The sequence below is a fragment of the Sylvia atricapilla genome, chromosome 3 (genome assembly GCF_009819655.1).
Source record: "Sylvia atricapilla isolate bSylAtr1 chromosome 3, bSylAtr1.pri, whole genome shotgun sequence".
NCBI lineage: Eukaryota > Metazoa > Chordata > Aves > Passeriformes > Sylviidae > Sylvia > Sylvia atricapilla.
Genome location: NC_089142.1, coordinates 91,053,668 through 91,067,531, shown reverse-complemented (window position 1 = coordinate 91,067,531; position 13,864 = coordinate 91,053,668). Strand labels below are relative to the sequence as shown.

Genomic DNA, 13,864 nt, shown 5'->3' with positions numbered 1-13,864 from the left:
CTCTCTCAGCCTTTCCCCATAGGAGAGGTCCTCCATCCTTTTGCTGGTTTTTGTGGACTTGCTTCAACAGGTCCGTGTCCTTCCTGTGCTGGGGACCCCAGAGCTGGAGACAGCACTGCAGGAGATGTTTCAGCAGAGCAGAAAGGCCCTTCCTTGGCCTGCTGCCCAGGCTGCTTTTGCCGTAGCCCAGGACACATCTGGCTTTCTGGGCTGCCAGTGCATCTGGCTGGGTCATACCAGTACCCTCAGGTCTCTCACTGCAGAGCTGCACTTGGTCTGTTCTTACCCCAACCTGGACTTTTACCAGAATTCACCCCATTTGTTCCACAGTAAGAAAACCACAATGGATCAGGTGTGTAGATCCAATAAAATCTTAGTGGATGCTTCAGTAAGTACACAGGAATTGTCAAAACAATGATGCAGTTAAACAATACACTCATGGTCATCTGAGTGATCAAATAATGCAGGCATATAAAGCTCACAAAGCCAAACACTGAGACTTCTACTAGTGAAGTATGAGCTGCACTAAGCAAAAGCTTTCATGTTCTAAAAATAAAGTTAATTTGATTAAAACATCATGGAAACAAAGATGCATATGACAAAACTAATTTCCTATTCCTACCTTAGATGACTGGTACCTAATCCTTAACTAACTCTATGTATTCAAGTGCAGGAGGAATAGATCAAAGGGCTACCCCCCCTACCCCACCAAAGAACAAAACCAAATCTAGAAAAACAATCAATAATTTATTCTGGTTTAATTAAATATTGTTACATTTGATAAACCATTGTCCTTCATCAGTTGAAAACCTCAGCAGAACTGCTAACCCTTCCAACAAGGAAGGCATACTTTCTTGATATATATTCTCATATAGATTGCATTATGGAAATAATTTGTATGGAGCTACAAGCCTGAGATAGAAAACTTCACTAGTCTTTTTTTCTTTTAATAAATAAGAAGAGATGTCTAAGTTTACTTTCAACCTTTTCTCTCAGCTTATTTACTATTGGAAAACTAATTGGAAGGAAACAATTTAAGAGAAAACAAAGCCTTTCAAAAAAAAAAAACCCCAGAAAACAACTATTTTATGCTTAAAAGAGCAAAAACTAGTACTCCCTCTTTCCTGACCAGTATTAGCAAAAAACTTCACTATATTTCATGCTAAAAAATGTTCCTTTCTTCAAGCTCTTTGAATGTTTTTTTTTCTCCTTTAGTTCAGAAGATGTACTGTTCCACTCATGTACATAACTTACTCATTAAGATTTTCACTATTTTGGGATGCTTAAGTAGGATCTTGGAACTCCAGAGCTGATTTCTAAGCCATTGAAAGAAACAAGAGGAAAAAACACTGCAACAGACAGTGGTGGTCTTTTTAAGAGAGCACTTCTAGGCACAGAAGCCTATAAGTACTTCCCTCAAAAGGCAGATATATTCCTCTAAAAGACCATCATTTGACTGGAAGCAGTAATAACCTAAAAAGAAAAGTGGTCCTATTGACACAGACCTCTGGCAAAAAAAATTAAAGCTGTCTCTCCTGAGTCAGCTCAGAGCACAACATCGCATACAGCTTATTCAGCAGCACCACAAGCTGATACCTTCACCCAAGTTCCCCTGGCCCCACACTTGTCCTCAATAGTCAGCAGGCCCCCAACCTGAAATCACATTCACTACAAAAACAAAACCCAAAACAAAACAAAACAAAAATTAATTGCTCCACTGTGCTGTATTATGCAGATCTTATCCACTAACTGTCCATAGAATCTATGGGGTTGGTTTTAGTGCATCTATTCTTATTGATGTGTGTGAAATGCAGGAAAAAAAATTTAGCTTGGTAACTTGTCACACATTTATTACTTCATCTTCAGTGATTTCACTTGACAGAGAAGCCTGACAGCCCTCCTTCTAGATCTGAATGAGAGAAAGGCAATGTTTCTTTGTAGTCATGCAGCCTGCAGAGTTATTTCAATTTTCTCAGATTTTTGATAGTTTTGACCAGAAAAAAATTAACTCCCAGTTAGTGCACTGAGAGAAAAACCTGGCTCAGCCCACCCAAGGTAGCATTTGGAACATTCTGTTATCTAGAAACCATAAAAAAATAAACTTGCCTTCCATAAAGATCCTGTTCCAGTAGATTTTTCCAACTTGATTTCCTCCAAGAAATATTAGATTTGATAAGATCAGCATTGAAGTGCTAACAGATGCTAGGACAGCATGAAGTCGACGACGAGATCTTGGCGAGAAGAAACGCTCCTGAGGGGCAAAACAAAAGGTGCAGATGAAGTTAACAATCCCTGCAAATTTTCAAGCAGCATTAGAAAAAGGTATCTCCATTACAACAAACAACTTTCATATAGAAGTTCAAATCCGTACGGAACAGATCCTGAAGACTTTTAAATGTCTAACAGAACCTCTCACCAATTCCATTCAAGTTGGAGTAAGACTTCCTGATTAAAAGCAGTCTTGAATCATAGTTATGGCTGGAAGGGATCTCTGGAGGTTACTTAGAAAGATGAGAGTAGGGTCAGTTAGAGAAGGTTGCTCAGGGCTGTATCTGTTTGCGTTTTGAATAACCCCAGTATTGAAGACTGGCCAACCTCGCTGGGCAACCCCTCACAATAAAAGAGATTTTTTTGTGTTTAAATGTATTTTTTATGTTTAAATTGGATTTCAATCTGTACCCTCTGCATTTTGTCCTATCACTGAATACTACATAGAAAAGTCTGCAGTTGAGTATTTTCATACATGGATAAGATTCCCCTAAGCCTTCTCTCCTCCAGGCTGAACAGTCCCAGCTTCTGCTCCTACAGCCAAAGTTTCAGTCCCTTTACTATCAGTCCCTTGGCTGGACTCACTCCATCATGTCCATGTCCCTATTGTGGGGAGCCCAGAATGGGACACAGTTCTATATATTCAGTGGATTAATTCTTATTTTACAAAATATGCTCCTTGATTAATTTTTGCTGACAGATGTGAACAGTAGCAACATAGTTGTAGGGTCCCACCCTAGAAGTTCCATTTGAATCCAATATAGAGCAAAGCACTTCAATACACAGCAAACAGCATCAAACAACTTCAGAAGTCATTAATCCCCTGGCTTGATGAATAAGACATCACTGAAAGATTCTAGAATCAGATTAGACCTGGTTATAGCAATGACTCTTAACAAATAGATACCTCTAAAAAAGGTTCACATATACATGCAATCTCAAATTTTCTTTTCAGTGCAAATGTTACTGCGCATGTTCAAGAATTGTAATTATCCATATTTTGGTACTGTTGTCCTAATGATACAAATAAAGTAGGTGTCCCTCCACCATATACTAGTTTACATTTTTCTGAATCTGTATTTTGCATTATCACCTGAGATGTGAGTGGAGGTGGAGGCTGCAAGAAGATGGTAAAAGAAGGATGAGGAAGTTTAAGCTTCCTCCATTATTCAGGTGCTAGAGGAAAATTTAAAGAACATTATAGCACTTCACCAAGAAATATTGTCTCATTACTACACAAGGAAAAATATCCTGTACATTGTGGCCCCAGGCTGAAAGCCTCTGTACATAGTGCTTGAATTTAAAAAAGATTGAATGCTTTGTGTGACGAGCATTTTCCAGGGCACGGAAAATAGGGGAAGTATCAGGAGCTGCTTGGCTTTCATGTCATAAATGGTGGCATTGCAGAAAACAAAGTCGTGTGAAAAAAAAGTAAAAAACAGAAAAAAAAAAAAAAGAGGAGTAATTAATCTTTAATAGCTACAGGCAGACCAGAATTCATGCTCAGATACCTGAAACAACATAAACACATGCTCAAAACACACCTAAAAATACATTTCCAGACAATTAAATTGGTCCTTCTGTAAGCATCAAAACAAATGTTTCATCTGCTAGATTATAAAGAGACAAATCTTCAAATAAATGACAGTTACAGGCATAGAAATACAATTTCAACATATTACTGCAAAGTAATCTCTGGGAAATTGAACGTTAGCCTTGGTCAGAACTATATCTAGTATATGAGTCAGTCTGAGTCAGCACAAAAACGAGGACAGACAAGGTTTAAGGACAAGTGCTCAGTATCAGTCAGTATGTACAATAGAGCAATAGCCAATCTTCCATACAATGCTATGAAAAATAGACATGGATGAAGACACTGAGATTTTTTTCTCTGAAAATTCTAGATGAAAACTAGGGCAAGACAGGAAAGAGGTAAGAGACTATAACAATTATATAAATATTCATAGACACACACAGTTGAGTTAGTAAAAGGACTTTTTCCCTTTCCAGTACTTCACATTGCCAAAGGTATCCAAGGACTTCCAATACATTCTCCTTCTGTTCACACACACAAAGAGGACAGCTTAAGTTTGTCTTTTCCTGAAAGGCATAGTTTGAATGTATGGTCCCACACATGAAAAATGTATGCCTTTTCAGAATGTGCAAGTATAGCCACACAGAGGAAATAACTGAAATCTTGCTATGAAATCCATATTAACAGCAGAGGTTAAATAAGGACAAGTTATGATCATGCCAACTTGAATTAACCCGCAGCTCAAATAGTGCATTTTCTCTCATCAAGTCTACTTTTCACTCTCCTTTTGTCTATCAAACTTACTTGTCAACTCTGAGGAAAAACAGTTTTAATTAGGAAAGGGAAAAAAATCCTCTGCTAAAGCAGTAGAAAGAGCTGGAGATGGACAGTCCATCAGACATCTGGTGCTTGACTGCATTTTCCATCAAGGTACTGATCAAACTTGGTAAGTTTCTAAAGTTTGCCTGTTTTACAACCCAAAGCAGTACAACTAAAACAACATAAATAGCTAAAAAAGCTCTGCTACCTTTTTTTTTTTTTTTAATGAATACAGTTACTTAAAAAATAAATTAAACTGTCACATATAGTATATCACCTTTTACAGAAGTGCTGCACGTTAAATCAGGCAAGTTAAGTGTAGTACAGACCATAAAAGCCCTTAGCCATTTATAAGGTATAAAGGAGCAGTTTATGACAGACACAGTTTAGACAATCACTGAATCTTCACTGGGTTTTGCTGTAGCTAATTTCCATTAGCTTTGCCAGGCATTGATCCAAAAAGCAGTATGCATTTTCCTGAGAGTCTTTGATGTCAATGCAGATTTTACTCAGCTTCTATGAAAGTAAAAAAGAAAACTTTCTTTAAACATCTCAAGCCATCTAGAATAAGCTAACTGGGAAAGTACTCGAGCAGGTCGTGTGCTCAAATTAATATATCAGAAGCATTATTTAGCAATGAAAAAGGAATTAGGTTGGTCTAGATAACCCATAACAACAATTTTATTTAAATATCCAAAAGCTTGCAAATTTTGTGAATGTGTAGAAGTTGTTTACATCACAACAAAATTTAAAAAACCCTCCACACCCACAACTCTTCATTAAGCCATTTAATGCTTTTAACAATACGCTCCATTACAGCAATATAAACAACTGCTATGGATTTGTGGCGTTTCTCTGGATTTTACTGCTGTCTCTTTCTCTCTCCTCTTTCTTGTTGAAAATACAGCCAGAAGATAGAGTGGCAATCTTGTGTTAAAATGACAATAAAACCATGGCTGCCTGGCTGAAACCCTGATTTGCACCCCTCCTCACTGCTCTGCCTTATAGTCTCACATCAATACTTTACCATACTTTTAGTAATCGCCAGCATCCACACCTCCTCCACATATAGTGAAATAAATGGAATGTAGCACTTAAACTACACAAAAAAATAGACATACTGTGATGATACTCAGCCCAAATGCATGCAACATGACATAGAAGGTGACTTGTAAAACATTGGCTCGGGCAACCTTTCCTGGAACTGAACGGAGTTTGGGTTATTATTCCAAACTCATTCCTGCTGTACACGAAGATTAGCCTCAGACATTTTTGCCAGATGCTGGGAAAAACTTCCCTCTGCACATTGTTTGGTCTAGCAAAATTGGCTGCCATCAGAGCTCTCCCAGCTTTGCAGTCTTTGCAGCCATCTTACAAAAATAAATGATACTATCATGTACTGGGGTACCTTGACAAGCAAATCTTATATGTTTGCGAGTGGAGGAGGAAGACAGGCGTGAACATTTCACAGTCCAAACATTTCCATTCCTAAATCCATTTCCACTTACAAATGCATTTTGCATTTAGCCTCTAAGAGAAATCCAAGGCAGAAATGGGAAGCTTGTATAATGGTTGTCTCTTGAGAAAGCTGATGAAGGACAACACACCACAATAGATCATTTAGGTGGGAATTAAGAGTCAAGGTACACGACATGGTGGAATTTTGAGTTAGAGAGAAAATATTTTTTTATTTGCTATGCAAGTTAATTACACCATTATGAGCACAAAATACACAAACATGGCAGGAGAAGAGGCTTCAGGCAGCAGAGCGGAATTTAAAGGAACTTCTCTCTAGCATCAGTTAGAGCTACCAACAGTAAATTTACATTTTTACAGGACAGTTCACAATGATATCACTGAGTGGCATGGAAAGATTAAATTGAGAGTCCAGGTAAATGCAGTAATTTCTCTGAGCTAGCCAACAGCAGAGAAGATGCTGTGGGGAAGACTGACCAGAATAAGTAATCCAGCCTTCCAGATGTTAGCTGGCAGTGACATGACAAGTCACATGTAGTGACTTCAAGCAGAAAGAGCATAGCTTTAGATTAGGTATTAGGAAAACATTCTTTACTATAAGGGTGGTGAGGCACTGGTTACCTAGAGAAGTTGTGGATGCCCCATCCCTGGAGGTGTTCAAGGCCAGACTGGATGGAGCTCTGAGCAACCTGATCTAGTAGTGTCCCTACCCATGGCAGAGGGTTGGAACTAGATGATATTTAGGGTCCCTTCCAACTCAAACTATTCTATGATTCTATGAAGTTGAGGAGCCACTTAAGACTGAATTCTGTACAGCAGTCAAAACTAGGCAGTCCTATACACAATATCACACTGAAGTTTTTTGCAGAAATAGATCCCTCAGTATTTTATCAGGGAAGCAATCCTACATTTTCCTATATCAACAAACTCTTAAACTTTTTCTAGCAAAAGTGGTGGCATCATGGTGATTCATCATATCACAAGGACTCATTATTGGGAGGGCCACCAAATCCAACTGCAGTGGTTTGTTTTGGGAGCAGGTCCCAAGCATCACACTGGACTGGGGAGGGCTCAGGAACAGGGGCACATGTTTTCTACAATGCTGCAAACCCAGCTTGATGACAGAGTGACAAGTAGCAGGAAGTCTCCCTTGACAGACATTAGCTGGTAACTTCTCAGCAAACACTCATAAGATGGAAAACATCTACATGTGCTGCATTTGCAAAACATCTCATTTATAGAGCTGCTCTGGGACAGATTAAAGAAAACTTCTCCATAAAGTTAGTGACGTTATTGAGTTTGCTTATACTAAAAATAGTTTCACAAGTCCCATGTAAAGGAACTAAATTTCTTGCAATTTAAGCAAGAGTATCTTCATGGAGTATAACAGAGATTTACAACATTTATATCTTTATGAACTACCCATCCAGAGAATTGATGATCCAAGCACATGGCAAAACAAAAGCATACGACAAAGTTGGAGAAGCAGCTGAATTATTTCTTATGTGAACAAATACACTATGGAAGAAGACTGTCAGATACTATGACCAGAGTGACATGAAACATACTTGATACTACAAACTGCAAAACTAGAGATCACATTATTCTATTTTCATCTGCCTTTTTTTTTTTAAGGATCAAGATAATCTAGAACAACTTTTAAAAGAGATTTCTTTTTTCAAAAGCATACAATACTTTATTAATATCTGTTCCAGTGACTTCATTCTCTCCCACTCAAAACTATCAGGCAAATAAGATATAGAAACTGCAGTATTCGTTGTGTTGAAGAAACAGAGGAAATTAACTACCATGAAAATAACACCTAGTCCTGAATTATCTTTCTCTGCCTCTCTTAGTGTATGAGAGGAGACTAAGTGTGCTTCCTACAATTCCATCCTTTCAATTTCCTCAAGGTTTTTATTAGACAAACAATGCTTAAAATCTGATGCAATGTTGACTCATCTTTACGTCACAAAAACTAAATTAAATGTTCCTTGCAATAGTCTGTTATTTAAGGTTTACAAGGACTTTTTGGGGGAGGGGATGCATGGGTAAAATGTTTGTGAGTAAAGCTGCCCAGTACAGGAGGGGTACAGGTGGTGTTCTTGTGCATATCAGTGAAGAGCTTAGAAAAATATTCAAAGCTCCTAGTGCAATTTTCTGAGCTTCAGATTTCACCCTCCATTGTACCCCAACTAAAGGATAAGCCTCTCTCAAACTTCCATTTTTCTACAGATGGGATACCACCCAGTCAATCTTAGAGGTGCCAGCCCTTCTCAAGTGCTTTCTTTTAGAAAATGTGCTCAAGCAAATGACAAGCCAAGTCTCCAGTGCCCCTGAACCCCAAGAATGGCCACATTTCCACAAGAGCCAACACCCCAATACATATCCCAAATCTGGGCCATCCGCAATGCAGCCATTTGCCGAAAATAACGGGACAGCAAAAAAACAGGAGTATGGGTGAAAAGCTGAAAGAGAGCGAGGAGCAGATGGGACAGTGGGAAGGGAGGCGACACATCCTGACTAACAGTTACCGGCTATTTTATCTATCTGCAGCTCTGCACACTGAAAATGGAGGGCAGGGTGTGACTGAGCAGCTGGGGGAGCAGATGGGATGGAGGAAAGGCTGAAAATTGTGACAAAGCTCTGCCAAACAGAATGTCAATTTATTTAATTTTTAAAGTGAGCAGTAGAAATAAAGATGGGTTGGGTCCAAGCAATGGAGCATCTTATGTTTGCTAATACACGTTGTCAGTGGGCAATGGGTCATAGTGACGAAAGTGGTTTTGGGAGACTGCAGAAACAAAGGGAGGGACTACACATGCTCATTAATGATAGCAGATCATGCTTGAAGATCAACAGGGGCCAGGGAAAGGCAGCTCATGAGAGGCTAATGTCTCAATATGGTAAACATTCCTGCACTCTGAAGCTGAGGGACAGATGTTCAACAGAGTAAGAGTAGACTGTAGCACAGAAGAGAAGAGCAACAAAAAAGAGAATTTTGGTTAAACACATGTACAAAATATTAATTTGAAAGAATCTAAAAGAAACTGTGGAATCCCCAGGGCTGCAACGTACCAAGACAAGAACAGGCCTGAAAGAGGAAAGTGAACAAGATGTGCTACCAGATCTTATCCATCAATAACTTCCACACTAAATAAACTTCCACACAAAAATTTACTTCCTCAACAATATACACGGTACCTTTCAGTAATCATGGCAATCATTCCTGTTTGTTCTGTTCTCACCTAACTCTAACCCAGAAACATCTCCTTTACTTCCGTTTGCTTCATTTTTCTGGCATTTCATTTTGCTTGCCATTTTCCCCTTCCTTCTATCCAAACTAAACTGTGGCTTGAGGTCATATTCCATTTCTTTTCAAGGTATATACTTTCCTTCCAAAGCAAAGGTAAAAATTAGCTTCTGGAAGGTCTACAAACGAAAGCAGGAACTGACAGCATTTTTCCAAGAGACAGGATGATACAAACAACCTGTAATTCCCTACATAACTCCTATAAAAAGAGGACCACACAATTAAAATCAAGCAGCTGTCAGTTAAGATCTATTTTCACAAATAGAACTTGATTCTGAATTTAGGAATAAATGCTATATATAGTATTTGAGAAGATACTCATCTTCTCTATTGATGTCTTACTAAACATTCACTCAACAAAACGCTGTCTTGCACTAGCACCATTTCATTTTTAGATTTTCCAGAAGATCTACATTTATAGCATCTCTCAGCAAACAGCCAACTCCCCCTTCTGTTTGAAGAAAGCCTCCTACCAGCTCATATGTATCCACTACACATACAGATGCATGTGTGTAAGTTCGACATACACACAAGTAAATTTCTGTACTTCTACATTTAACTCTTCACTCTCGAAGAACTGCCCATTTGTTCGTTTTAAAGTGGCAGCTTGTGAAAGTGCAAAATGAACAGCACTAAAATGCACCATCCTCTTTTCTGTTTTATGTTTAAAGCAGAGAATTTAGCCAAGTAATGGCAGTGTACATACTCTTGTAAATGTGTCTCAGCTCTCACTGATGATTTGTGCATTCTTCTGTGACAAGGTCCTTAACATCCCTGGTTTTGTTCTTTAGGTTCTCATTCTGCCCATGCTCATTCTCTCAGTTCCCACACCCACATTTTAACATTTTTACCTTTTAAATTGTAATCCAGTTGGGAAGGGATCTAATTTCACCAATCACTAGTGCTGAATTTTAATCATGCCCCTTATGACTGTTAGCAAATTAATAGTACACAGTAATAATCTCTATGGAGATTTCTAATAAACACTCTCAGCAAATAAAGACTATGCTTTCCCTGCAGCAAGGTTCTGTAGCTCAAGGCAGAGTGGGAAGACCAGAGTGCAACCACTCCTCAGGACTTTAACTCATATTTCAGTAATTGCTGACATCTATTGCCTGGACTAATTTTTGAGGCAAACCACAGAGGGAGGCCGTCTTCATGTAATAGTAACAAAGAAGCAGATAACCAGAATCATTCTGCCTTTTTTTCACACTGTAGCATGATTTACTTGCTTTTCAAGCAGCATTACTGACTGAGCACCAGAAAACTGCCCAATGTCTCCAAAATGGAAGAGGAAATAAATAATGCTGGTAGGTGGGAGAAATACTGGGGGGTTTTTTTATGACAATCTGGTAGCTATGCCAGGGGCTTCCCAGCTGATATTGTCTGGAGGAGAGCAGTAATCATATCAGAAAAATCACAATGGTTTCTCCATTTCTGGCATCAAAAATAATACTTCTTGCAGAGGTTAGACAAAAAAAAAAGCTTCAAAAGGTAGAAAACAATAGAATGCTATCTCTAAAATATTTCTGCAGTCATTTTTGTCATTCATCACACAAAAATCTGCATCATATTGCATATGCTTGTCCTTCTACTACATTTTCAGTTTTTGTTACTGAGTTTGGGATGAGAAGCTCCCTAAGGAAAGAAAACCAGTGCCACAATGCAAATGTGTGACTGTGTGAGCACTTTTCAGCAGGGCACTCAAAATATTATGGGATTTACTTCCATTAAGACAAATAAAATCTTACCATAGGAGGGTGGAGAAGACAGAAGGAAATAAAATCAAGCAAAAGCAGAAACACAACAAGAATTGCTTGAGTCAGAACTAGTGCTAGCAAAGCTGAAAGTCACTGGACTGACTAGGATCCATCAGGCAACCCATATTTACCTTTGATGTTCATTCAGCATCTCAGTACAAAACAGCACCGTGACTCAGCTTGCTGCTTCTAAGTACCAAAGACAAGTAGTCACAAATCTGCCCCAACTAATGCTCACATCTAGAAGAACAAGTTTCCACTGATTCTGAGTCAGAGTATGTCTACTTTGGATAGTAAAGATTTCTGGTTAGAGCGATGATATGGCTAAACTCAATGTCAGGGTAGGGAGTGGGTGGCCAGCCCTTTCCCCTAGTCTGGGTTTTGACATTATGGTTAGTACCTAGTCTCAAAAACCAATTCTGCATTAGAGAATAAGAGCCTGATTAAAGGAATTTTTTCATTCTTAGAAAGTGAAGCAACAAACTCAACACAATTCTAGAGCAAGTACATAAAAATGTTATGAAGAAAATACCATCAGCAATGCTTGTCCCTTAAACGAATCATCATGCTATTGGAAAAAAGAAAAGGCCAGACTGGCTTGACAATAGTAAATAAGTGATATAAATACTTTTTCCACCAAATGAAGTAAGAGGAAGATCAAAGCCCAGTGTGTGCTGAAGAACAGCTGTTAGGGTCTTTATTTATTGCAGAGATCTTATTAAAGATTTAATCTTGCAAGGTGGTCAACAAACATACCTCCCTTGAATGACTTCGTAATGTTTAGTCAGATCTTGTCTCTACTGAAGAAGGAAACTTCACTTATCTCATGGTAGTTTAAAGTGAGTTATACTTGCAAAAAGAAATTCTGATACTTAAAGGAAATAATTACTCATTTTTCAAGGTATGTGAGACATAGACATTGAATATACACTGTATATGTATATGGTTGTGAAATACACAGGCACTTCCATCGTGGTTAGGCTGAATGTGTGCCCTATCATAGCCTGAGTAATTAATGCAGCAGAACCCAAACTGGCTTTTTTGTCTCACTGCTCTTAAATACAAAGGTTCAGTCTGCTACCCCACACTGTTTATGCACATTTACAAGCAGGAGGTTTCTCATAGCCAAGCTCCTCCTCTTCCACTTCCGTTCCTTGGCTTTTGTCTCTCACACAAATTTGCTTTGATTGCTTTTCAGATTCCTCTGCATCTAGGAATAAAATAACCCAAGGAAGTAAAGCTTTCTGCTGGGATAAAGAGCTAGATCAGCTGAGCAAAGATTCCAGCAGGAAGGCCTGAGGAGGAGGAAGTGGTGAGACTGCAAGGAAGGAAGGAAAGAGAAATTAAACTTTTCCCCTTTCAACAGCAATGAGCTTTTAGTTAAGCTTAGTTCCCTGTAGAACCAGAGCCCAGAGGTCAGGCTAACCAGTCAGAACCTTTCCATGCTCCACACCAGCTGTCTGCAGGATCACTGTACAATGCATAACTTATTATGAATAATTGTAGAAATTTTAATGCATGTAGCAGAACAAATAGGGCAAACAAAATTAAGCAGAGGGAAAAAAAAAACCAACAGACTAAAAATACCTCACCCCACCCAAACTATGAAAATCATCTAAAATTCCACTCTCTGGAAAGCTGAGGATGCCAGTTGTCATTGACCTCATCTTTGGTACACAAAATAATGTGATCTTTAACTACAGAGACAAATGTATGGAGTTCATTCCTCTGGGGAAAAGAATAATGTAACACACTAACAAAGTCTAATCTAAACCACTAAGGAAAACATGGACATAATATAAAATACTTCCCCTTTTCAAAGAGGGGGCTGGGTAGGAAATGACAGCATACTAAAATGGATTCAATTGAAGTCCTAAATGAAAATGTAGTAATCAAAACATTCTACACTTTAAAAACACAAAATACACACAAGGATAGTAAAAATTTAAAATATGCCATCCGTAAAATTAGTTGGTTTCCCAAAATGAATCATTTAGTTTCTTACCAAAGAAATCTAAAAATAAGATCTTAAACTAGAAATTCATCATAGTTTGACTTTGAGAAGAGAGATCTTTATGTCTCAATTAAAAAATTCTTACTAGACTGAACGACATGTTTTCACTTAACTAAAGAACTAAAAAGATAAATGTTGCTATTTCAATTTAGATTAAAACATTAATTTTATCAATCTGCCAGCTTCACTCCCTTTGCTACATCTTCCTTTTGGATGGTTTCCAAAAGTTTCTTTTTCAAAAATACTTTGATTTAAAGGTGTTGCCAGCTACTCTAAGGTTTAACTCATTCAAATCTATTTTTATACCAAGATCTAATTTTTTTTTATAGATCTGTTTTCCTATAGATAATTTTTCTTAAGGAAAGAGAAGGAAAAACTTTAAATCATTGAGAGAATGTTAGCCATTAGCATTTCCTTTCATAAATCAGACACATTATTTATTAAAAAGTCAATACAAATTCTGTCAATGATTTCAAATGAGTTACTACTTGAGTTTGTTCATCTGTAAGAAATTAATTTAGAAACAGTGAAGCAAAGCACTACTTTGCTCAGTACAGATCTAAATATCACCTCGAAAAGTAAGGAAAAAAAGAACTGACAAAATCACAATGAAAATTCTCCCATTTAATATAAATTTCCCAGATCTGCCCTATTTTAGGAAGCCTAGCATTTTTTTGTTG

At 38.0% G+C, this 13,864-nt stretch overlaps 1 protein-coding gene across 1 annotated transcript in view; it reads right to left on the bottom strand.

The window, feature by feature from the left end:
* The window catches only part of HHAT (hedgehog acyltransferase), a 146,194-nt gene that overhangs the window by 56,112 nt on the left and 76,218 nt on the right, over positions 1–13,864 (bottom strand). Inside the window, exon 10 of the mRNA XM_066316139.1 lies at positions 2,107–2,251. Within this exon, the coding sequence (XP_066172236.1) occupies positions 2,107–2,251 (145 nt within the window). The remainder of the gene's footprint in view (positions 1–2,106; positions 2,252–13,864) is intronic.